This window comes from Gigantopelta aegis, chromosome 8, assembly GCF_016097555.1.
Source record: "Gigantopelta aegis isolate Gae_Host chromosome 8, Gae_host_genome, whole genome shotgun sequence".
In the NCBI taxonomy this organism is placed as follows: Eukaryota; Metazoa; Mollusca; class Gastropoda; order Neomphalida; family Peltospiridae; genus Gigantopelta; species Gigantopelta aegis.
In genome coordinates this window covers 25,768,289-25,795,434 of record NC_054706.1, presented here as the reverse complement: position 1 = coordinate 25,795,434, position 27,146 = coordinate 25,768,289, and the positions used below count along the sequence as shown (strand labels likewise).

General features: G+C 33.7%; 1 protein-coding gene across 1 annotated transcript in view; it reads left to right on the top strand.

The window, feature by feature from the left end:
• The window catches only part of LOC121379278 (protein lin-54 homolog), a 28,109-nt gene extending 4,949 nt beyond the window's left edge, over window positions 1–23,160 (top strand). Inside the window, exons 3-12 of the mRNA XM_041507815.1 lie at window positions 1,802–1,967; window positions 2,770–2,903; window positions 3,959–4,174; window positions 5,036–5,208; window positions 7,420–7,491; window positions 10,272–10,426; window positions 12,465–12,559; window positions 13,347–13,546; window positions 16,001–16,176; window positions 17,541–23,160. Coding sequence (XP_041363749.1) covers window positions 1,802–1,967; window positions 2,770–2,903; window positions 3,959–4,174; window positions 5,036–5,208; window positions 7,420–7,491; window positions 10,272–10,426; window positions 12,465–12,559; window positions 13,347–13,546; window positions 16,001–16,176; window positions 17,541–17,560 — 1,407 coding nt within the window. The 3' untranslated portion in view covers window positions 17,561–23,160. The remainder of the gene's footprint in view (window positions 1–1,801; window positions 1,968–2,769; window positions 2,904–3,958; window positions 4,175–5,035; window positions 5,209–7,419; window positions 7,492–10,271; window positions 10,427–12,464; window positions 12,560–13,346; window positions 13,547–16,000; window positions 16,177–17,540) is intronic.
• The last annotated feature ends 3,986 nt before the right edge of the window (window positions 23,161–27,146 follow it).

The following is a 27,146-nucleotide window of genomic DNA, read 5'->3' as shown; positions in this document are numbered from 1 at the left end:
GGCACTTCTAATATAAAGTCACTGCATGTTTAACCTTTAGGTTTGTGATACAAATGTAAAAAAAACTATCCGATGCTAATAATATCAGTTTTAGCTTTGATGTTAATATGACACATATATTGGGAAATTAGAACATAAATACACACAAAATTTTAATTTTTCTGTTTGTTGAGATTATGAGATTTTTTTGATTTTTTATATATATCCTTTAATTTTTAAATTATAAAAATTAAAATTTTGGATTAATACAAGGTATACTCTGGCACTCTCCAAATTTGTCAGCTGCAAATTTTGAAAACAATTGACAAATTTTATATTAATTAAGCAAAATAATTTTATGTAATAATTAACATCTTGTTAGAAAATAACTGGGTTTCTGTCATTTTTGAAGTTTTAATAGACAATTTTGTGAAATTTCTGCTGACCCAGACCTAGCCCTACAATTTATGTAACAGGTAATTATTTGTCTTGCCACAGTGAATCTAAAATCAAGACAATAATCAGCAGCTTTTGTATTTACATGTATAGCTTGTTACGTTTTTGTCTTTAGGTCCGTTTGTTATGAGTTGTAAGAATTTATGGGCTCGAACTTAATGATGGCAATTGCACTTTTGTGCAGTTGCTGTTGGTGCCATACAATGTTGTCTAGGACTGGTACAAATTTCATCTTGATATGTACACCAGATAATTTCGAAATGGAGAAACATGCAATTTGACATTTAAAAAAATACAGTATCATTTATGCCAGGCTCTAGCAAATAGACTGACACCAGCATAAATTCACGGAAAGGGAATTAAAAAGAGATATTCAGAAATGTTACTGTTAGACCATGATTGAAATCGAGAAGGAGTGTTACTTCATTGTGCAAGAAGGTGATACTAATAGATAATCGGCTCTATTACTTGAAGTACCAAATGATAAATTATGTATATTTTAACATTACATTTTGCATACTACATCATTTCAAAAGTATTTGGTGAATCATGGTTACGTTTTCACCACCCCAACTGACAACATGGGGCCTATAATTAGGTTAAGTTAAAAATGTCTATGTTGAAGATTTAATATGATAATAAATCTTGGAATGTTTTTTCAAACTCACCTGATATATATTTAAATTAATAACACAACAGTGTCCAGTATAAACCCTGTCTGTCTAGTGATCTTTTGACATACCTTTGTTTCGGCACCTAACGCCCAATATTTGTTTTCATTCTGAGGTGTTGTTAAATGTTTGTTGATTCATCATTTTTCTCCACCAATCATGAAAGCAGATTTATGAGTCTCTGATGGTGTAAAATTCATTTTTGTTTAATCTACTAACTACTAAAGAGTACTATTCTAATTATGGTGGCAATTTACATGCATGTCTTTCACATATCAAATGTACTACAGGGTTTGAAATAGGAAGTAAATTATGGCCTGTTATTATTTTTAAAAGCAGGCCAAAAAATATGGTTTTGTGTGTGAGAAAGTAGGACCTCTGAGATTTATTTTAGAGCATTATAAAATTCAAATATAACAGAAACACGAGCTCAGCTTAGGTAAATAGAATATGTATGTACATCTATCTTTTGCTAATTGACCTGTGATTTTGGGGTAATTTTACAATGTGAATTTCTATTTCTCCTACTAGATCTAAAAAATGGAGTGCTTTTCGTAGGTCGCTATTTCAAGCCATTTACTATTCCATGCAGGTACAGGTGTGTGTGTGTGCGTGAGTGAATGAATGAGTGATCAAGTAAGTAAATAATTAAGTAATCATTTATGATGTATATTAATTGCACACTATTATACCAGCAAAAAGCAACAGTGCTAGCCCAGGTGAAGAATCCACCGGCGATTGCTCCTGCCCAACCTGCCATTCGACCTCTCACATTTGGATCCGGTATTCAACAGATACAGGTCCCGGGAAGCAAGTTCCACTATGTGCGACTTGTTTCACCCACCTCCACATCTAACACAGGTATTTGTTTCATTTCAAGATGTGAAACTCACTTCATCATCTAATTCAGTATTTTTTAGCTGAAACTTATCCTTTCATTGTAACCCACATCATGTGTCAAAATAAATGGAAATCGAGGATACTCGCTAGTTGCTAAATGACAACAAAGTTGAGCCATTCAACTTTGTATCTGACAGGAGCAAACATAATGTGTTGTACTTTATTCACATATGAAATACACATACAAGTATTATCAATAAAAGACTGAAGATATTTTGTTCAGTCTCATTATAATTTGGAAGTAAATGCTAGAAATTGAGATGCAGATCTTGACCATTTGTAAACTTTAAACTTTACTAAATTTTATGTGAATTAAAACTAATCATTTAAATTTTTCCTTTTAAACCCCCCCCCCCCCCCCCCCCCCCCCCCCCCCCCCCCCCCCCAAAAAAAAAGCCCCACACCCCCAAACAAACCAAAAAACCCCACATTAATAAAGCATGGATGGTTGTATTATAGTATCGTGTCTGTCCATGAATCCATAAACGTTTAGTTTCGGGAGCAAATTTAAGGAGAACTGTCATATTGTTATGGTTCGCCGAAACACTCATAAAACAGTTGAAAATAACATGGTACCACTAAGAACCTACCTTGTGAATTCTGATCATATGATTTGGGTAATGTTGAATGAAGGTCAATCTTTATTTGTAAACACTGTGTTGAAATTGTAAAAATGTAATGATGTATTTTGTTTTCATTGCAAGTTGGTAGGTATATATTTTCCAAATATAAGAAGCTGATCATATTTTTTTCTTTCTCCCAGTTCAAAAACCCATGTCATCAATAGCACAAGTTGTTCATACGAGCCGGCCTATCGCACCAGCATCTATATCTACCAGCACCCAGTCTAGCTCATCTCAAGTGAAAATCACATTGCCTATTCAGGCTACACAAATGGTATGCTTTACTTAGAAACATACATATTTAATTACAACATTCATTTTTTGAAATGAACTTAATGTGCCTTATTTTTACTAGTACATCAAATGCAATGGTATATACAGCTCTGTCTATGGAAATTTGATTATAATAGATCCTTTGCTGATATATATATTTATTATATACATAACAATGAAATATATAGATCTATGGAAACCATAAAAGTCATATCCGGTGAAAAGTCATATTTTCACTGTATTTTAGCTACAGTGAAAATATAGAAATCATATTTACTTTTTTTTAAAGTGCATGATTAAATTATCTCCCTTTGTCTCGTTTCTTCGTATTTAAATTTGATGATTACCAATGCATCTGATCGTATTTGAAAAAAAAAAAAAAAAAAAAAAAAAAAAACTACCTATAAAAAAGGGATGCGAAGTGCAATTACGATAAAATATCTAAAACGAATTGAATACGAAGCTAAATAATGATGACACAATGTAGTGTCATCGAGTGTAAGTAAGAATTTTAATGGCGTTCGGCTCGTTTTGTTTTTGTGGGAGTTTTTGGAGGATCGCTTTGTCAGGTATTTTTTCACCGCAGTATTGTTAAATAAATGTTAATAAAAAATATATTCAGATTTCTTTTTAAAAGTCTATGGTCAAGTAAATTTTCTGGCAAAGTTCCATAGGAAGAAATATATCATCATGTTACGTGTTTTCGATAGGATAAGTGAAAGATATTACCAAAAAGCAAAAGATATTGTCAAAAATTAGGAAATATGTATATAATAAATAGACCATTTCATGGTGTTTTTTTTCAAATGCGATTTTTATGTCAACTCGTGATGTGTGAAAATATCGTTTTCACACATCACTCGTTGACATAAAAATCGTATTCGAAAAAACCCATGAAATGGCCTATATATATATATATATATTTATTATTATTTTGTTTTATTGTTGTTGTTTTTTTTTTTTGAATAGCCTGTGGCGTGGCAGTGGATTAGCTATAATTTAAAATATGTGAATTTGTATTAAACAATGTTCCTTTCTTTCCCTGTCTATCCACAGGTTACACCAAAGTCTGTGTTATCAGGTCAAAATGTTCAGCGGATATTGCTTCCCAATACCACGCCGATTCGACCTGCGACGACAACAGTTCAGATCCGACCGGCTAGTACGCAGAATGTTCAGGGGTTGCCGCCAGGGACAGCAATTCTCTCGAACACTGGAAACATACCTGGTCTGCAAGGGTTTGCCCTGGTGCCTGCCAATTACGTTGCACAGGTAATGCATAGTTGAGGTATTTCTAAGGACCACAGTATATGAAATGTGTGACTTGGTTATATAAGAGTTGAGTGTAACCTGGAAATAAATCACTGGTATTCAATATTTAATGGTACACATTTAATACATTTTTTATATTAAGTCTTCAGAATAGGTCATCAGCGTTTGTAGTTTTTGTCTCAACTTTATGAAGTTATAAGTAGAGATGTTGGTATTATTTTTCCGAAGGTGAAGTCAATTTTTATGTTTAGCTATTGCATTTAACAAGATGGGTTATAAATTGCCGTTTCACACACATTTTCTTTTAAAATTGCTGATAGGCAAGAAATTCATATGTTCAAGCAATGGACTTTAAGAATTAATATACCGGCCTCGGTGGCGTCGTGGCAGGCCATCGGTCTACAGGCTGGTAGGTACTGGGTTCGGATCCCAGTCGAGGCATGGGATTTTTAATCGAGATACCGACTCCAAACCCTGAGTGAGTGCTCCGCAATGCTCAATGGGTAGGTGTAAACCACTTGCACCGACCAGTGATCCATAACTGGTTCAACAAAGGCCATGGTTTATGCTATCCTGCCTGTGGGAAGCGCAAATAAAAGATCCCTTGCTGCCTGTCGTAAAAAGAGTAGCCTATGTGGCGACAGCAGGTTTCCTCTAAAAACAGTGTCAGAATGACCATATGTTTGACGTCCAATAGCCGATGATAAGATAAAAAATCGATGTGCTCTAGCGGCGTCGTTAAATAAAACAAACTTTACTTTAAGAATTAATATGTTTATGGTAAAAAAATACCTCTTTAATACTCTTGTGTTCAAAAAACAAGCTTTTCCATTTTAAAATTAAATCAATTTTTTTTTCCAGATTCAACAACAACTGGGTAAATCATCTCAGCAGCAAGTGACACAGCAGTCAAACCAGGCAACAACTCAGCAACAGCAGCAGCAACAACAACAACAACAGCGTGATTATATACAAATTGCCAGCAGTGACCCAAATATCACAGCCAATACCATTTCTAGGAACTCTGTTAATGGGTTAGTGTGGGCATCTCATTTATATATATTTATATATTAAGCCATAATATGATATTCTAGGTTTAATGTACTGAGAGAAATAAATAAATGAAGACAAGAGGTAACGTCAAATATTGACAGCAGCAAAAAAACAAAACATCCACAATATCAGGAAATTAAACATGTTGCTGGCATTCAACCCATCATTTATGACATCAATGCCACATTACATGTCTGTATTTTATACAGGCCTAACTCCTCTAGTACTTAGTGAATTAAGTGTAGTCTCAAATGCCATGTGTTCTCTTAACTCTTTCCATAAGTATATATTCTTTGGTTAATTCTGTAGATAATTTTAATCAGGGTTCTCATTCATCCAAAAATATTGAGTCCATATATTTTGAGAGTTCATTAGGAATGTAGGAGAGTCCACATTTGAAGATGAATTGATATATCTTAATAAAATATCAAGTGAATTGTATAACAGCTGACAACACAGAAACATTGACATTTAAATGGTTTTAGCCTATGTCGTAATAAAAAGTACATGAACATGAATACATTTTTTTATTATTAAAATGTATGATAAAATATAAAACAAATACCAGGTAACTCGGATATATTCAACTAATAATGACACAAAAAAACTCAAAATACATATGTATTTATATATTCTATACAGAATGCCCCACATACAAAATAGTTTCACTACCACCTTACTAACATCTGAAAAAAAAAGAAGCTAAAATAAAATTTCACCATTCTATCAAGGTTACTCATTCAATACACACATTAAAATTTGTTGTATTAAACTTTTGTTTGTAATTATAGCAACAAGTATCTTCAACCAGATCGATGTAACAAAACATAATTGGTGACTATTATTAATATTTCGCCAATGGTGGGGGGGGGGGGATATATATATTGCGAAAGAATTTTCAGTTTGGCAATTTTTTTTGCAAAAGATTGTTTTCCATTGTGATTTTTAGAACCAAATATTTTCAACCAGTTTTGTTCAGTTGATCCGCCTCATGGTGTGAATAAGTGCTGTTTGCATGTCAACATGGCCAGTCTACTATTCAGTAGTGTACTGTCAGCTGCTGGTCGTAAAGCTAGAAAATGCGATTAAATAAAATGAAATGCTGTTTAAGACATGTTGCATTTGGTTAAGTTCATTTCCACGAAGTAGGTGCATTGATGAGGAATACATATTGTTTCTCACTTATATACAATATTGTGCCCAGGACAGCCATGCACTACAACAGCTTGCTCTGAATGTGCACATAAAGCCCTATGACCTGACCTGACCTTATGAAAACCATAGTATTAGTCGATGGCCTCCTGTTTTGACAACAGTTGTTTTGTAGTTGAATTTACATGCGTTACGGCATGGCTGCTAACAAATTTAATACAAATTTCCTTTTAAATCATAAATGGATAATCTTTAATGAGAAATGCGCCCAGAAAAACAATCAGAGTAGTTGTCACAACAGTAATTGGTCTAAGGGGCCTCAGTCATTCCAGTCATTTCGCACCTTTGATAACACCGACAGAATCGATTCACAAAGCTGAAAGCAATCGTCGACAGTCTGTGACCATGTCAATCAGAATGAGTAACCCCACCTGTAAAAACATCGACGTATGGCCGGAGATATCATTTCCGGGCGGCTTTCTGGAGTGACCAACTGATTGTACCAATTAACACTAATTTCCAAGAATTTTTTATGAATGTTGCCGATTTACTTTACAGTAATTGTTTAAAAAACAAGAAAATCGTATTGAAGTTAAATAAAAATAAAAATATACTGCATCCACAGGGACGCACATGTATGCAATATGGTGCATCCCATCTTTGATCGCTGCGTCAGGGACCCGGGACTCCGGTTAATCTGCGATCAATCCCAGCTGGTAGGCCCATTGGGCTATTTCTCGTTCTAGACTGTGCATATGAAAGGCTGTGGTGTGCGCTATCCTGTCTGTGGGATGGTGCACATAAAAGATCCTTTGGGGAAATGTAGCAGGTTTCCTCTAAGACTATATGTCAAAATTGCAATATGTCTGACATCCAATAAACCAAATGTTTGACATCATATAGCCTATGATTAATAAATCAATGTGTTTTAGCGATGTCATTAAAACAAAACAAACTTTGTTTTTGACATTTTATAAATTCATATCTTTAATTTCTAATATTTGCTGTGTAATAACAATACTGATGTGTTTATATTTCAGTACAACACTTGAAGCTACTGGTGCTCGTCCGAGAAAACCATGCAACTGTACCAAGTCTCAATGCCTAAAATTGTAAGTATTTTAAATAATCAAATAAGATTTAATAAATAACAAACTGGAGAATGAAAACACATTTTAAAAATATTCTGAATAGTTTGAGTGTCTTTTTATAGCCTGGTTTTTATACGCCCTTCCTTAACAGGTCTTATGCTATGGTGTTGTCCATCCATTCGTCTTTTTAAACTTTTCAAATCCAGAGCACATCTTGCTTACCATTTCATATCAGGGGAACATTTTGTTTTCAAAATCTTGATTAGCAATATTTCCAATCAGTTAAAAATTGATTAACAACTACTGTTTAATGTTTTAAAATTGTGTAGCAATCTCTGAAACTTGTGTAGCGAATCGCGACGTGATACTGAACAAAATGTTCCCTGCATATAGGATTATCAAACCTTGCATACAACTCTGGAGGGCGATGTGCCGTGTACCATAACTAGATCATCACGACCTACTTTTTATACATTACTGCACATTAAAGGAAATCCTTGTTTGTGTTATAACTTCTTTATCAATTCATATAAGATTATCAAATCTTGCATGCAAGTACAACTTGGGATAGCCGTGTGTTGCGTACCATAACTAGGTAACCACGACCTACTTTTGACTGGTGTATCATGTACCTCACCAGTACTCTTGTTCTGTGTGATTGAAAAAACCCTTAACATTTGACATGTACACTGGTGGCACCTAAGCATTTGTGTTATATTTTAAAATTAAAATATTTCTTTAAAAATATTTGTTTGACCGCCACAGTACAATGGAACAATAAACGTGTTACAACTAAAGTTATTTTAATTTTAATGTTTTTTTAAACTCAAGTAATGAGCGCATTTTTAGTGGGACCCCCCTGGATTTACTGGCCTGCATGACGGCACATAAGTCTGCGCAGCAAACATTAAAACAACCACTTCTGTCGCTAATGTTTACATAAAACAGCAACAAACAATGGATCCGACTTTTATAAGTTCTAAATAACAAACACTTCCTGTTATAGTCTTTTTCAGAAACATTTAGATTGTGCAAATGAGATAAATATAAATGGTGTTCCATGCTCCTTAGTTTGGACAACACAAAATGACAATATAAAAAAAAGCCAATGTAAAAATATTTGATCATTATTCAAAAAAAATTGTCTGTTATTAACTGTAAATGAGCACAAATAGTGTTCGTGAGACATATAGGACAATCAATGATAATTTTGAAACAGACTATAGCTAAAATAGGCCATGCTATAAGAGCAATCTTCAAAGTCTGTGTGCAGCCATTTTGCATTGTGTCACTCGGAGGGAAATTCAAAGTATGCTTGGATGTTTACATGAACAGAAAATAAGATATTCATTTCATTTATGGATTCATAAATTACAATAAGGTATGTATTGAAGCTTCTATGTAAATTTATGTAAGTTGATATGCAAGGTTGATCATTACAACGTTGACAGACACGTGTTGACAGGTGATAGAAAAACATGTTGATCGAGGCTGGCAAAAGTATACTTTTAGTGCATTAATTCAGAGGGTTTTTTTTCAATAAAAGTGTTATCGACCAGTTTTATACATATATTCAAAATCAAGATGTGTTGTTTTAACAAAGGTTTTGTGAATTAAATTAACGTTGTTTGTTTGTTTACAAACATACTCCGACACTTGTTTCAAGACGTAATTTAACGTCATTAATGTGCGCAGACTTTTGTGCCGCGCAGACTAAGGTGACATGAGTGTATTTATAATGATACCATATTATTGACTGAACTCAAAACCAAGTCATGCCAGTCATAGTTTAAAATGTGAAAGATATCATTCAACAAATATTCTTACACACCAATTATGTGTAATGTCGATATAAAAACATGCTTGGTCGCCACAGCCATAGAATCCAATCAGATAAGCACAATCAAAATTGATAGCTCCGTGACATACAGGTTAGCCTAAAACTGATTGCTCTGTAGCACATAGCGCAAGCATGGTTAATATATTTTTGTCGGAAAAGATGTTTAACTTTGTTTTTAACATCGTTTTGGGGGATATGTAAGAAATAAAATACTACTTCTGTGTCCTTTAGATACCATTTATATTACATCTCATTTAAAACGTATCCAACATGCTTTTGCTTATTAGAAATCTTTTGAAACAACTCATATATGATAAATATTAGCCAAAATAATAGCACTGTTTCATTGTGAACAAAACAGTGTTTTCCCTAGCTTGTTTTAGCATGGTGCGGCACCATGCCTCAATAGTCTAGCACCATCTTGCCTTAATCAGCACCATGATTAATGAAGCCTTTTTCAGTAATTAATTCTAAAATTGCCGTTATAAAACATCAAAAAAAGGTATTATTAATTAATAAAATATGCCTTTTATATCTTTTGCCATTCATTTATTAAAGCAAACACATAAATTACATTAATGTTTATTTCAATTAATTTTTTGTCTATTTTTAATGAAATATAAGTGCCCCGAAAATGGTGAAAATGCCCCACGTGTTTGGTCTACCATGTCTTGCCTAATTTCTAGGGAAATTAATAAAAACAGTTTCGTGTTTAAAAAATCATTGAAACAATGTTCCATAAAATAAAAGCTAATCATCTGTCCTAAAAACACTGAAGATTTAAATATGCACATATTGACATTATCCAGAAATATTGTTAGCATGTTTGCAAAAACACTTCAGTAATTATTGGCCATTCAGTTCTTCATAATTGTTATTTGCTTTGTGTTTATTTTTTAGAAATTATTACCAACCTATTTTTGTATTTTGTTTTGTTGTTAATTACTCATTCTTTGTGCAGATACTGTGATTGTTTTGCCAATGGCGAGTTTTGTCACAACTGTAACTGTACGAGTTGTGCCAACAACTTGGAACATGAAGAGGAGAGGTCACGCGCCATCAAGTCATGCCTCGACAGAAATCCAATGGCATTTCACCCGAAGATTGGCAAATTGGGTAAACCATTTTACTAATGCAGTCAAAGTTTTCTTAACCATGAAGTGTTTTATGTGTATAAAAATAAAATACATTGTAACTGATGTGGTAATAATGAATATTTCGTTTAACATATGTTATTTAAGGGAAGTGAAGTGGTTTCTTTTTCTCAAATATCATTTTCTCTGGATGTTCAGAAGGTAATAAATATCAGATACATTTGACAATTATAGAGATAGAAAAAAAATATAGCGAATCATATAAAATATTTTATGCAGTACTCTTTGTTAGTCTGTTGCAATAAATAAAAAACACCCATTAGAGGTTGAGGAGTGGGGCATACCCTTACACTCTCCAAGAGTTCACATGCTTTGAGCATATGACATGCCTCCATCGTGATTCAAACACATTTTAAAAGTTTTTTTCACATTAATTGGTCAATCATATGTCTGTTAATAACACTGCCCCAAACAGACATCCAGTTTTCATCATTCCCACTCTCCTCTCACCAGGAAAGTTTTAGGAGGGTGTTAGATTGATTGCCTTGCTATAAAATTGTTACTACATTTTATTTGAAACTTCGTATGAAAGCTCACCTAACATCAGGAGAGTGATTTTCAGCTCTCACCTTAATTTTGCTCATGACGAATACTGGATATCAAGTCAGAAACCGAAGTTAAAGAAGTAGCTTTTCTCAGCAGGCAACATGATAAAATTATATCTTTTTGGTTTGTCAGCAATATTGCAGTAATGCTCTTCTGTTTTTTTTATCCCTGCAAAGGAATTTGTGGGGATATTAAAACGAGCATTGTCTGTCCAGGAATATTTTTGGAGCCCAACTCCAAAACCGTTTAAGATAACTTCATGGAACATTGCACACATTAATATTGTGGTCTAGTAGTGCCTTTTGCAATGAGGTAGGTTTTATTGTCGATATTTCTTTTGTTACCATGGAAATAAATAGAATGACCAAATTCACGGGTTCCAGAACATAACTCCAAAACCATTCACGGTAACTCACGAAACTTTGTACACACATTAATATTGTGGTCTAGTAGTGTTTTTTTTGCCATGCGGAAGTTTTTATTGTCTGTATTTTCTTTGTTACCTTGGAAACAAAAATAGCCAGAATAACCAAATTCTCTGATTCCAGAGCACAAATATAAAACCGTTTTTAAATAACTTCCTGAAACTTTGTACACATAACAATGTAGTGGTCTTGTAGTGCCTTCTGCTATGAGGGAGTTTTTATTTTCAAAATGTTTTCTGTTAACATGGAAACAATATCCAAAATGATCCCCTGAAGGACAACTCCAAAACTGTTTAAGATAACTTTACAAAATGTTATACATGTGAATCTAGTGGTCTAGTAGCACCCTTTTCACTTTCAATATTGGGGCGGGATGTAGCCCAGTGGTAAAGCATTTGCTTGATGCGCGGTTGGTCTGGGATTGATCCCCGTCGGTGGGCTATTTCTTGCTCCAGCCAGTGCACCACAACTGGTATATCAAAGGCTGTGGTATGTTATCCTGTCTGTGGGATGGTGCATATAAAAGATCCCTTTCTGCTAATCAAAAAGAGTAGCCCATGAAGTAGCAACAGCAGGTTTCCTCTTTCCATATCTGTGTGGTCCTTAACCATATGTCTGATGCCATATAACCATAAATAAAATGTGTTGAGTGCATCTTTAAATAAAACATTTCCTTCCTTCCTTTTCAATATTTTTCTGTTACTAGGAAACAAATAGCCAAATTCACCACTGCATTCACCGTTTCCGGAGCACAACTTCAAAACCATCCAAGATACCTTCTCAAAGCTTTGTACACATCAGTCTAGTGGTCTAATAATGCCTTTTGATATGAATAAGTTTTCATTTTTAATATTACTTCTGTTCACAATCAAATATGAGTAGTTTCTGTTAATTAGTAGGTGTGTGTGGGATGTTGACTACTACGTCTTCTTGTTATTATTATTTTTGCAACTGACATCGTATAGCTCATAGATATTTTTGAGTAGGTTTCTTTGAAAATTACTTTATGTTGTTACATTATATATTCAGGTAGGGGTAGTGCAAAAGATGCTGGACGTAGACACAACAAGGGGTGCAACTGTAAACGGTCGGGCTGTTTGAAAAATTATTGTGAATGTTACGAGGTATGTTTCTTTTTTGTGTATATTTAACATGTTATTTCATCTGATCCATATAACCACCCAACAATCATTGTGTTTATTATCTTATTAATTAAGGCTCTGGCAAGCCTAAGCCACTGTTGTAATAATTAGAATTCTTCTTCTCTTCGGGCGAAACGTAGCCCAGTGGTAAAGCACTTGCTCGATGCGTGGTCAGTTTTGAATTGATCTCTGTCAGTGGGCCCCTTGGGCTATTTCTCGTTCCAGCCAGTGCACCACGACTGGTACATCAACGGCTGTGGTATGTACTATCCTGTCTATGGGGTGGTGCATATAAAAGATCCCTTGCTGCTAATCGGAAAGAGTAGCCCATGTAGTGGTGACAGCAGGTTTCCTCTCAAAATCTGTGTGGTCCTTAGCCATATGTCTGATGCCATATAACCGTAAATAAAATATGTTGAGTGCGTCGTCAATATCTATGTATATCTATATCTATATAACAGGACCTTTTTCATGCTGGGGTGTCGTTAAACATTCATTCATTTTACTTGGTCCTGTAATTGTCTGGTATGAAGGAGTTTTACTGAGTTTGTTATTTTCTGTTACGTTGTTGACATTTATTGTACTCATTTTCAACTTAACTTTACATTTTTATTTTTAATTTTTATTTTAATTTTAAGTTTATTTTATGATATTTCAAAAGTTCCCTTCAGTTTTTAGTTTCGCGTATATTGAAATGATTATTTACAGTAAATGTTTTATCAAATTATAGTTTCATATTCTGCATTTTTATTTCTTTTTTCTTTTTCAGGCCAAAATTATGTGCTCAAATATATGCAAATGTATTGGTTGTAAGAACTTTGAAGAAAGTCCGGAGAGAAAGACTTTAATGCATTTAGCAGATGCTGCGGAAGTAAGGGTACAACAACAAACTGCTGCAAAAACTAAACTTTCTACTCAGATGTCTGGGTTACCATCTAAACCTCCACTGTCATCAGGAAGTGGGGAAAGGTATGAGTTTTACATAACTTCAGGGATGTGAGAGCTAGGCGGAAACACGTAAATGCGCTTTTCCATTTCGTCTTTAAAAAAACAAAAAACAATACTGTTGACCACACAAGGTTCATTTGCATCTTTTCACGGTTTCAACTTTATGTGTGCCTTATATCATAAGTTATAACCAGTTTAGATTTGTTAGCATTGAATGCAATTTTTGGCAGTTCCAGGGATTGCAAACACCAATTTTCCTTCAGGGGCCCTTGGGTGGCCCCTGGACCTCGACCACAGTAAACTTTTTTGTTCCAGCCCCTCTCACATCCCTGTAACTTAATTATTTATTTATTGTATATATCAACCAAACTATAACCCATAAATATCAGGGGCCTAATTCACAAAGCTCTCTTAGGCTCTACTACACAAAGCATTCTCTTCGCAAATCTTTTTGCACTGCACTGCGTAATCGCAAAGTTGCGAGAGTTTGGTGAATTAGGTCCCAGTACTATAACCCCTCCCTCAAATTATTGACTGAAGAAAGTGAAACCTTTCTTGACTAATTTTTTCCATGTAACTGGATGTTTTACAACACCTTGTTTTGCAGAAAATTGTAGTACTTAGTTTCACAGGTACCCCATACATTTTTCAAGCACAGGGCTACTTGACACAGTGGTACTAGATAAAATATAATTGCATACATTTATTGCCCAGATGAAACTAATATTTGTTCACAACAAACACTCACATTTATCACCAATGACAGGACTTTTTGTATTAACTGCTCTATCAAACATTTGGTGCACCTCGAATGAATGTTATTTGGTTTAGTACTACTAGACAGTGATGTGTACATGAATATTACCTATGGTAAACCATAGTGGTGCATACTGGCATGTTCAGTTTGGTATTTTCATTACCTGTGATTTAAAAAATTAAGCACTTGGACATTATTTAGATCACTTTACACCAAAATTTTTTTAAAAAATTAGAAACATTTGGCGAATTATGATGATGAGGTTAGGTCTAGTGTATAGTAAATACAAGAGAGAGGACAATTTGTTTTTAAAATTTTCGAATCAATTTTCAATATTTGGTCTACAGTTTGATTTAATCACGATACTTTCCACAAGTAGTACAAGTACGCCAGCTATCACACATACATTTTAATAAACTAATTTTAAAGCAAGACACTATTTTTAATGGTCATTTGTAAAATAATTGTAAATGTAAAGCTAAATCTTGCAGGGCTCACACTGGAAACAATTTTAGTGTAGCCAATTTTCACATATGTTTAGTATTTCCTTGAAAATCATTCAAAAATGTCTTTTTGGTGGCTACCTGGAGGTCCCTTCGGCGTGTGTTCTTTGGGCGTCCTCGTCTTCTCTTGAAATTTCATTAGCCAAATACTAAATTTTGTAGCTACTTTGTATGAAAATTATCAATTGGCTAATTTGGCAATGAACAGGATGAGCCCTGATCTTGAGTAGAAAACAAATTGCATTTTTACCATGCCATGTTAGCGTGTTGGGTCTGGGATTTATGGGCAATGTTTCTCCCCAGGAGTTGAGTTCAGAGGGTTGGCCAAATAATTTGACCTAAATTGAGCACTAGATGGGGATAACAATGCAAGGGGTCCGTGGATAGTCTCTCCCATACATTTAAAAATTTTTTTTAAATCAGTATTGTCTTTAGATGCATTCTAGAGTACTTAATATATGGAGGTCATGCACACTTAATATAGAAGTCCAAAAGAAAGAAATTATATTTCAAGACATTTTTGTAATAATGTTTATTATTATTTTCATAATGTCAAATCTTTGATGAGCAGTAATTTGAAAGAAAAAAAAAATGAACTCACTCTAATACTATCGGCAGATTAGAGGTCAGTCCCTACTTTGGGAAGTTACAATTTTTACAGTCCCAGCAAAGAAATTCACGCATTTGGTGCAGGATGGCGTCACCTATGCAGACATGTCAGGTGTAAGGGAATTGAGGCCTGTGATTGGCCAAACTACTTGGCCTGTCATTGGCCAAAATACTTTACCTGTTATTGGGATTACCAGTAAGGTGTGGAAACGTTTATACACTATTAAAAAAAAAAAAAAAAAAAAAAAAAAATGTGGTACATAGATTGGAAAACGGTGCATCGAACCGTGGGCCTAAAACTACGATTTTCATGAACCACAATTAATCATCTCATCCCTAGTAAATACGTCCATTTTATTCAAATATGTTTGAGTAATTTTGGTTTCAAAGTATGTAAAGAAATTCCGTTTTGGCTGAATTTGATAAGAAATAATACATTTGCTACATTCTGATTTTCTTTAGATCCATAATTTGACTTGTGACGTATGGCATTTTTCCCCTTTTCCAGTAAGCCCTAAGCTTCCTGTTCCTATACAATAAAATATAATATATTGGGTTGTCATTAAGCACATTTGATGTCATTAGTTTTTGTTATTTAATTACCAGATTACCTTTCACGCTGATAACAACAGAGGTGGCTGAGGCAACGTGTGCGTGCCTGTTGGCACAAGCCGAAGAGGCAGAACGTTTGAAGATGCCGCCAGTCGTTCAAGAGAGAATGGTCATTGAAGAATTTGGCCGCTGCCTCATGCAAATTATAGAGTCGGCAAACAAAACAAAAAGTATTTACTTGTAGATATTTGTGTTCTGATATTTTAATTCATGACATGTTTAACCTTTAGACTACTGGATTAATTCTTGACAAGAACCACGTGGAGTGGGTACAAGTTTATAATTTTTACTCACATATATTCACTTAAATGTTTTATAAATGTACGTAACACAATTTAAATATTATTTTCGTGCGTTTTATAATTTTTATGCTATGTTAATCAGTTAATGGTGATTAAAATTAGGCACAAAATTTAAAAAGTTGCATTTACTGAATGTTTTATAAAATACATAAAATAAAGTTCATATTTGAATCAGTAAGTATTATTTTAGTGTATTTTTCAAATTTTTATGATATTTTAGATCAGTTAATGTTGGTTGATTAAAATTAGGCAAAAAATAAAGAAAAGTCGGATTTACTTACAGACATTTGTGGCCAGCTGTCCAGTATTTATGTCCATTATTTTCAATAACAGTGGCTTTCAGACCAGAATATTTTTAAGAAAACGAACTACGATTCATATCCCAATATTTGGTGATTTTTGTTGTTGGTAAAACGATGAAATGTATTATCAAAATAGCTGTGACAATCAGCTATGGATCCCTGAAAATGACCGTTACATGCCACCATTGTTGTCAAGTGAAAATACTTGCCAAAAACCACTTTTTCAACTCAAAATTCCAAGCTATTTTCCACTGAAAATTAAAAATCTGAAGACACAGGAAGCTGAGTTGTCTTCAGTTTCCTGTTAATAAATGGTTTCCGGTGAGTGTCGTATGCAAAATGGCGGGAAATATAAATTGGGGAATGCACTGTATACAGTGTACAGTATGTCGACTGGCGTGATATCAGGCGAGATATCTCACCTGCAGTAGTCAGAAGGTTAAATTGATTGAATTTTTATGATTTGTTGCATTTGTTTAATCTTACATGACTGAACATTTAACGCAAATTGGTTGGTTATTATGTTTTTAAAAAAAAGCATTATGTCACTGTGCAATATACCAGTGAGCACTAAGCATAAATAAATATAACAAGACTGGTATATCAAAGGCCATGGTATGTGCTGTCCTGTCTGTGGGATGGTGTGTATAAAAGATCACTTGCTACTAATGGAAAAAATGTAGCAGATATTACCAAATGTTTAACATCCAGTAGCTGATGATTAATAAATCAATGTGCTTTAGTGGTGTTGTTAAACAAAACTAACTTAACTTTTGAATAAATATAAATTTGAAATAGATAAGAAACAGGATAAATTATGCAATGTACTAAATTATGTACGTTTTAATATGTGCTGTTCTTGTATTTGAGTTTTTATTTTCAAAAGATCCACTTTCTTTTTCTTTATTCTTCTCGGTCTTTCATTTTCAGTTGGAGATCCTGTCCTCTGATACTCGTCATAATAATGAGTTCCATCATGAACCCAAGACTTTGCTCGTATGGAAAAGCTAGTGCCATTAAGAAGCGTGAAACTACTAACGGAACTTTCCTCTTCAAAACATAACATTGCTTCAGTACATAACGTTAAAGCAGTTTTGAAGGAAATCCAAAGTGATTGCTACACCTGTTGAGTTCACCATTCAGCTGAGTTGATGATGGAGCATTATGTAACAGACAGTATGAAACATCAGTACATTACTCACAGTATAGGAACAGTATAATAATTGAAATACCAGACTAATGCAAATGGTATGAAATAACAGTAGTGCTGACAGTATATAGTAACAGTATAATACTGAAATACCAGACTAATGCAAACGGCATGAAATAACAGTATAGTACTGACAGTATATAGTAACAGTACAATACTGAAATACTTGACTAATGCAAATGGTATGAAATAACAGTACAGTGCTGACAGTATATAGTAACAGTGTAATGCTGAAATACCAGACCAATGCAAACAGTATAAAATACCACTGCAGTATAATAACGAAATACAAGACCAATACAAGCAGTATGAGATACCAGTACAGTACTGATCGTATATAATTGTGTAGTACAAAAACCACAGTTTAAAATAAGTATGAAAAAGCAGGACAACGTTGGTCATGAAATATTAGTACAATACACAGTACAAGATTGGTTATATGAAATACTAGTATAATACTGAAGTATGAAATATCAGTACAGTGCAGAAAGTACGAAATACCAGTACAGTACAGTACAGGCAGTATAAAATATTGGTACACTACAAACAGTATGGAACATAAGTACAGTTCTATGTATAAAAACAACAACAGTAAATTTCATGGATTACAAACTGAAGTATTTTCATCCCTGTGACTGGGCTCCTCGTGGCAGCTACAGAAGTAGAAAATACAAGTCATCGTTTGTGGAACAGACTGATAGAGACACCAGCATCTGCACTCTAGCATTTGTATGTAGGTGTCGCGGATGTTGGCAAAAGGTGACAAACAGAACAGCAGTGAACTCTGATATTATCATCATGCTGACCTTTACACAGCAAAATGACTGGACAGAAGATGAGATAACATGTACTGACAGACGCCGTTTTAGAGTTCACGGTTCATTTAAATAACACCAAAAAACAAATCGGCATTTCTGATCAAAACATTGTAATATTATTAGATTGTGCTGATGATCGCAGTAAAAATTCTTGGGGAAAATCTTTTTTAAAAGTTGTGGAACATCACTGCATTTGCTTGATGACAAAATGTATGAGCCCTGCTTTCTGGACTTCAGCTTCATTTTGCTCTTCACTTGGTCAGTACTGTTCTCAGTTTGTGAAAATTTACTCCAGGATCGTCAATCCATGCACGGTTATGTCCCTTGTTCGATTCACTATGCCACTGTGCAGAAGTGTTTTTCTGCATAAAGACGTTGACTGTTATTATAATTGTATAGCTTTTTTTAATAGTGCAATTGTTGACGGACATTATACGTTAAATATTTATATGTTACACTTGTGTTTGCAAGGAATATATACATATATATATATATATATATATAGATATTGGGTAATTGCCAGAGGCAAAGACACCAAAGTATTTGAATAAGATATTTTTTGTGAGCCTTATCCAGAACAAAAATGTCTTATTCATCAGGTGGTATTTTCATCAAGTGATATTTCTTATTTTCATCTGTCATCAGCTGTAGATTTAGTTAATCATTCTAAAGTGTTCTTGGGTGTTCTATTTTTTTTTTCATTATTATTATTATTATTGTTTTATCATTGTACTTGTAGTTTGTGCACTTTATCCTATTTAGGATTTAAAAATTTTAGGCAGCATTTCTTAAATGCTAACTCTAGAGTTGAAATAATTGAAGCCATTTTGCCAAAGGCATGGTTGCATTTTTAAAATGGTTTTGTTGCAATGTCCCAGTAACAGTGGTCGCTTTGATATAATCAGTAACTATATGTTCATTGTTGAGATTTATTTGCTAATTCATTAATGTATTGTTAGGTCACATGTTTTTGACGGAAGTCATTGCTGACTCATTAATATGCGAACTCACCTATGTAATTTTTATCAAATTAAATTAGTATGTCATTGTGGCAAAAAAAACAGATATTTGTTTGGATTGGCATGGTAAGATAAGATGTAAGAATAAGAAAAACCCCAACTTGATTGAATTTATTTTTCTCAGCTCCCTGATCCCCCCACCCCCATCCCTGCCCACAATGTATGTGGTGTAAGTGCATCCTGGACTAGCTCTGGGTAAGCAGAATATTTCTCCAAATTATTTATTAAACTTCAAAAATTGCAGAAACCCAGGTTGTTGTTTTTTTAAATATTAATTATAACATAAAATTATCTTGCAAATAAAATATAAAAAAAATCACTAATTGTTTCTAAATTCGCAAATTTCTCAAGTGCAATAGCTATCCCTGACATCAGTGTTTGACGAAGAGAGTGATAGCTTCCACATTCTCATCCATTGGTGTGTAGATAGATAGTGCATGCATATTCACCCTGTAAGAAGATCTACTGAAGACCCAAAGAAATGCAAACCCAGTGTTATGTTTAGAATATGTTGACTTGATTATAAATTATCAGTTCTGTGAACTAGTAAAAGGTATATCCTCCTCAAAAAACTAACTTTAATGTTACAGCTGAAAATTATATTTGCATTTCTTTTGGTGTTGAATGTATTTTCCTATACGTGTGTTTTACAGAAATTGTATATATTCGATTGAAAGTTTGATGAAGAGCTCACCTTAATTTTTCAAGAAGTTTTTCACATTTTTTGTCCAAAGTTGTTTTCATCCCTGATCCAGGTACCAACGAAATATTCATGCATCTGGGTTGTTACCCATCACCTATGTCTCTTTTTGTCTTGCCTTTATGAATTAAACAAGTAAGATATAGGTATTACATTTCTGACAGAAGCAGCAGCTGTGATGGTGTCAACTTTTGAGCTAAAGTTTCGCATTTACATCAGTTTTTAATAAACTATAAGCCCTAGGTCAATGAAACTTGGTTTATAGTTGCACCTATGGAAGTTTATCACCATAAAAAATTTGTTGGCAACAAATTTAATTCCACAGAATTCTTGTTCAGTGTTGCCATCTGTGGTATCTCTTCACTTCATCCCACTTATTGTTAGAACAACTCTTTAACTGGTGGTCTCGCATTGGTGGAATAAGCTAGTAGAGCCCCTTAAATGTTAACTTATTTACGTACTGTGAATATGTAAATGGATTTTGGGTTTATGTGAATACCAGCTGTCTGCAAAACTATTTTTCTTAATTCTGTGACTTTATTTTCCAATTTTGATGTCTATTTCTCCCATTGAACTATTATGGTCACTTTTTTAAGCTTTTGAAACAAGAAAGCTCTTTTAGTTTTTTTTATAAATGTTCACAAACCACATTCTGCAACAGCCAACTATTACCACGTAACTAAAATATACGTAAGCAAATTTTTATGGGTAAATGTATGTTTTTAATAAAGATGTTTGGTACTTGGGATTCTTACGTGTCCTGAAAATCCTGGAATGTCCTTGAATTTTGTAATTTTAAAATCCAGGTCTGGATTGTCCTAGAACAAACATTAAATTTTATTGTGTCCTGGAAATTAAGGCAAAAATGTTTTTTGCATCTATACTTTTATTGTCGTCATAAACTGTCTAAATTTAGACAACAATTTGTTATAAAAACATTCATTAATTGAACATTTCATGTCCCTTTTTTTTTTTTCAAGTGTCGGAACCCTGGTACTACTGATGTTATCATCAACAAGATCCATAGTATGGTATTGTACCATGTTGGACACTCAGTCTTGCAAAAAATTTAATAGGAAATCAATACCATTTTGGTCAACAACAACAATATCAGTGAGGGGATTGGTTTTTTTTTTTTTTTGGCTGTTTGTTATCAGAGCTTTGCCCATATTGGGAGCTGTTGTCCATCCTCATGCATTTTCACACTGTAAATTAATTAATTTGGCCTGTCTCTTATTCGGTAAATTACTTATGCTTTAATAAGCCTGGATCATTGTTGACGGTGTCCACCATTTTGATCTTTTATAAAATAATTTTATACTATCTTGTAAGATCTTTCCTTGTTCAGTTTATACCCAACACTGTGGTTCAGCAGAGTTCAGACTAAACTCTGCTAAACTATTACAGAAAATACATTTTGTTGTGGACCCGAAAAGAAATTAAATGTGTGATAGGTTTGCATAATATGTTCCTTGTCTGAATGAAATTTATTTCTGCTCAATATTGTATTTGAATGTGCTGGCATAAAGATGAATTTAGTACAGATGGTGGAACTTTTTACAATTTATGTTTTTCCAGTTAATATGCAACAATTTGTGGGATTGAGAAATGTGTGGTTAGTTAACAGAAATGTGTGTAAAAATATCGAAATATAACATTTGTAACTTAGAGACTGCAGCTTTTAGAAGTACATGCTGTATACTATAAACTGGGGGGTAAAAATGCATGTTTATAAATTTTGCCTAGTTCATGCCAAACCTTAAATCCTGAAATTTATTTACACTCATTTTTTTCCAAGTTAGAATGTGCTTAAGACACCAATGGTTGGTTGTGAAATTTATTTAAGGTGAATACTTGTGAATAAAAACATCACAGTATTAACAGGGCAGTAGTTAGTGGGGTCATTAAACAAAACTAACTCTTTTTTATCAATCTCTCGTCTTTTGATTTAATTTACTCTTGTGATGATGTTGGTTTAGACCGACTCAAATTAAAGTAACCTTTCTAGCAAATAAAGGAAAGTTGGTTTAACAAAACACGAAGAACATTTCAAATTAAGCATATCTCATGCCATTAATTTGTGTAGCATATAGACAGGTTTAGAAAATAAAGTCTTCATTGAAAAAATTAATATAAAATACAGAAATGGCTTTTTAACTCTTTTTTTTTTCTTCTTTAATAATGACATGTAGGCCAACACGTAGTATTGAAGTATCCCAGTGTTTGAAGTATTTTTATTACTAAATGATAATAGCTGTACGTGTGGTTAAGATAACTGAAAAATTATGCAGTGTTCTGTCTTATGGATAGTTAACTCATAATTTTTGTGGTCTACTTCTGTTGATTTTTGCATGGTGCTTTCAGTGTTGTAGTATTTTTCACAGAATTTATTTTGATGTAGAAATTGAATGGAAATGCATGCAAAAGTGAATGGATGTGTGTGAAAATGTGTGCAAAATAATTTTCACAAAGACTGGGTTTGATCTGAAATGGTTATATTTTCAAACAGGTATCACATATCTGAATGCTTTGAAGTGTAAATTACCATGACGTGTAAATTACCATGCTGTAAACCATGCCAGTAGATCTGGTCTCCTGCTTATTAAATGTTTCAAGTGTAAATTTGAGACTCTCTTACGGTATAGGCACACACCTTTTGGCTGATCCCAAAACTACAAATGTGGAGATAATAAATATTTTTTTAAACCAAGACTGTGTATTGTCTAATAACATTTTGAGACTAACCTTATAGCAGTGTGTACGTATTGCATTTGTGCGATGTCAATAAAAATTAGAATCTAGACTACATGGTTTTATAAGCAAGGGCCCTATTATGTTGTGACTTTGTCAGTGACATTTAGATGTAAAGAAATATTTCACCTTTTTGTATTTAGATGTTGCACTACTTTTTTTTAATGGCATATCTTAATTTTTAATTTATCTTGCTGTAGGGCACATATATATATATATATACATACATGTACCGGTATTTTAATTTTAAAGTTCTTGATTTTCATTCAGATTAGTTGGCAGCTGTTAGGTTTCATTTTGTAATATTGGAGGTTTTTCATAATACAGAGTATTGTTAGTGTTTTGCTCAAATAACGGTAGGATTTAGGCTGTATGATGGAATCTGTAATAAACAATATACCAGATGTGCAGGTATCGAAATAAACAGTGTGTGGTAACTCATTTGCAGGTTAACACAAAATATAGACCAGACTCTGTATTCATAAACGTACTTAAGTCAATGTATGATACCTAAATACATACTTAAAGTACATAGATAAGTATACATATCATACATTGACTTAAGTATGTTTATGAATATGGAGCCTGGGGCCTAATTCACTAAAACCGGCCTTGGTGGTGTCGTGGTTAGGTCATCTGTCTACAGGCTGGTAGGTAATGGGTTCGGATCCCAGTCGAGGCATGGGACTTTCAATCCCTGAGTGAGTGCTCCGCAAGGCTCATTGGGTAGGTGTAAACCACTTGCACCGACCAGTGATCCATAACTGGTTCAACAAAGGCCATGGTTTGTGCTATCCTGCCTGTGGGAAGCGCAAATAAAAGATCCCTTGCTTCTAATCAGAAGGAGTAGTCCATGTGGTGGCGACAGCGTAGATTTATCAAGTTTACAATTCCCATTATTACTATAAAGTCCCTTCACAGATACATTGTACTCTGTTGTTCATGCATAACACTGTTCTCATTGAACCAATACTTGTATAAGCTTTATTTAATGTTTGAATAACATCCAGCTGATCAAAATTTAGTGATGCTGTTATTGTTAGATAAAATTTTGTGGAGAACGAAATAAAATTCTCAATGTTCTCAAGTACAGAACTTTTTATAAAATGAAAGTTTATATCTGTTGGTACCTTGTGTGACCATGTAGACAGCTAGACCGGTTGCTCATTTTTTACACAGACCGAAATATTCTGTGTTAGTCATTTTTTTCAATAATGTTTCAAAATTAAACTTTTTGTAATTGTCTAAAACAACCATTTCAGTAGGACTTCTGATAAGGGTTAATAGCAAAATAATATTGAACAGGATATTAGTACAGTGTACAATTACTACCATATAAAGACAGGATATTAGTAGACTGTAGTCCGACAGTTAACGGAATATAAAGATAGATTATTGCATGAGCGGGAGTGCGATACAGAATTTATAAAACAACTTTGGGAATTCTTTTATTCTCCGAGCGAGAGCAAGCGGTGTAAAACAATTCTCAAACGAGTTTCATAAATTTCGTATGACATTCCAGCGAATGTTATAATTTATTTATTATCCACAAACTATGATGCTGAATAAATGTTAAATATGATTGTAATTGCTTCACAATCGGCCTTAATAACATTAAGACGTGGAATGATGTCAATTTCAGAAACCGCGACTGTTGTAAGCTTGCAGATGCAAAGGTGACTCGTGACATCAGAAGTGTGCTTTAACAGTTTTCAAGGTATTATTATCACCCAGGCAATAAAGATAGTGTGGGGAAAATACAACATTTATTTAACTGTTTATTAAAGACCATATAGGAATAAACAATAGTACACTGTACAATTACCGAGATATAAAGATAGGATATTAATGCACTGTACAGTCATAAGTATATTAAACTGTTCAAACTTTGTTGTAAAACAGGTACCTAAATAGCCCTCTACATCTAGCTTTCAGTAACACATGGTCTTGATATAGAGGTGAAAATATAGGCATCTGGTTACAGCAGATAAGTTGTGTCCATTATAGACAGGTGATCGTTTCACAGGAAGCTTTGTACAGCAGGATCCAATCAGCTTGTTCATAAATCAAAATGATAAGATGCTCCATTGTAGTAATACTTCTAGATTTTGATTTAAAGAAATGAAAGGTTTTTTTGTTAGGTTTTGGGGTTTTTTGTGTGAGGGGACTGTCTTGTTAAATAAATCCATTTTTCAATGTATTTTGTTCAGTTACGTAACAACATACTTGTCATATATTATATTGGGCCTGTAATATAAAAAGTTTAAAAGTTCACACAAGACTTAAAGGGACAGACACTAGTTTTTAAACACTAGGGCATATTATTTTTTTAACTATTAGAGCCATTTTTGATAACTGAAATCATACTTTACTTAGGTTTTATTGTTTAGATTATCCATTTCTGTACATTCGAAATGTTTTTGGTCATCCTGGTGTTTTTAATATCACAAAATCATTTCTCATATTTTTTAAAATGCATGTGCGTCTGAGAAATAACAGTTATGGAGTAGAGTTTTAGTCTATTTTTAGAGGGTATTCCACTGTTTCAAAGTCACAGACTCGTGTTTCACTCAGTTGTAACTTTATCCAAATGTGTTACATGTTGGTATATTAACTAAACTTAATAGTGCATTTTCATGGGCTGAAACTAGGGTCTGTCCCTTTAAGACTCTAACAAGATATTTGTATGGGCTTTCTCAATACTAGAGTTTAAAGTTTTACAAGCCTGGGATCGGGGTCTGTAATTATTAAACTTTTATTCTGCAACATGATGCTTACTTGAATCGTGATAATACTGATTCAGATTGATTTTCCAACATCAAGACAGTTTTGAAAAGTATAGGCCACCTGTTTATAAAGCATTTAAAGTCTGGACACTGAAACGTATAGGCCACCTGTTTATAAAGCATTTAAAGTCTGGACACGAGCCTTTAATAAGGTCTTGAGACTTTAATGCCATACAAATTGCATGCATGTAATATCATTAAATATGTCAGTCTAAGACTAAAGTTCTATAAGAATGAACCCATGCAGAGTCTTGATACAAATTGCATGAGTGTTACATCATTGAAGAGTGGAGTTGTAGACTAAAGTCCCAGGCCTGGTACTTATAAATGTTTTAGAGTAGACTTCAAAAGACTACTAGAGTCTTAATGTCATCACAACGCCATACTAATTGTATGCTGTGACGTCATTAGATGTTTGAGTCTTAGAGTCTTTAGCATTGGCCCAGGTCTTGTAAGTGTGGTCAAACCTGTGTTAAGCAGCCCCCTGGGAGAGTCCCAGAAAGATGGCTTAACACAGGTGGTTGCTTAATACAGGTTACAATTGGACTTTTTGAAGGATGGATTTCTAGAATAAAAAGGTAACCTCTTAATACAGGTGTGTGTTGACTATACTTTGAATTATCTTGCAGTATTGTCGAAACTAGCCATACAAATGATATTTATTTTCACAGTTTGGTCTGGATTGATCAACTAGGACTGCCTGTATTAAGATCTCCGTAATATCACTATATTGTCAGCAGTAGTGTATTTTATGTGTATCATATTTAAATTAACTATACAGATGTCATGAAGTGTACATAATGTCATGATAGGTATCTAATATGAAATCTGTATATACTATAGCAGAATACCATGTTGGGGTTTCTAATATGAAATCTGTACATACTATAGCAGAATACCATGCTGGGGTGTCCCAACATGAAATCTACATACTGTAGCAGAATACCATGATGGGGTGTCCCAACATGAAATCTACATACTGTAGCAGACTACCATGCTGGGTTGTCCCAACATGAAATCTGTAACCCTTCATTTATTCACACAGTGTATATATGTATACATACAGAGACATTTCAGATGTTAAATCTGCTGCTGTTGTCTCCCATTTCCTCCTCTCATATCTAGTCTTTGAGTAGGTTAGCAGTATATTTTACACAAGTTTATTCAATATAATTTGCTTGTTTTAGCTTGCAATTGTGAAATGTATTATTAACATTAATATATTGTGAATAAAATTATTGCTATTATCAAT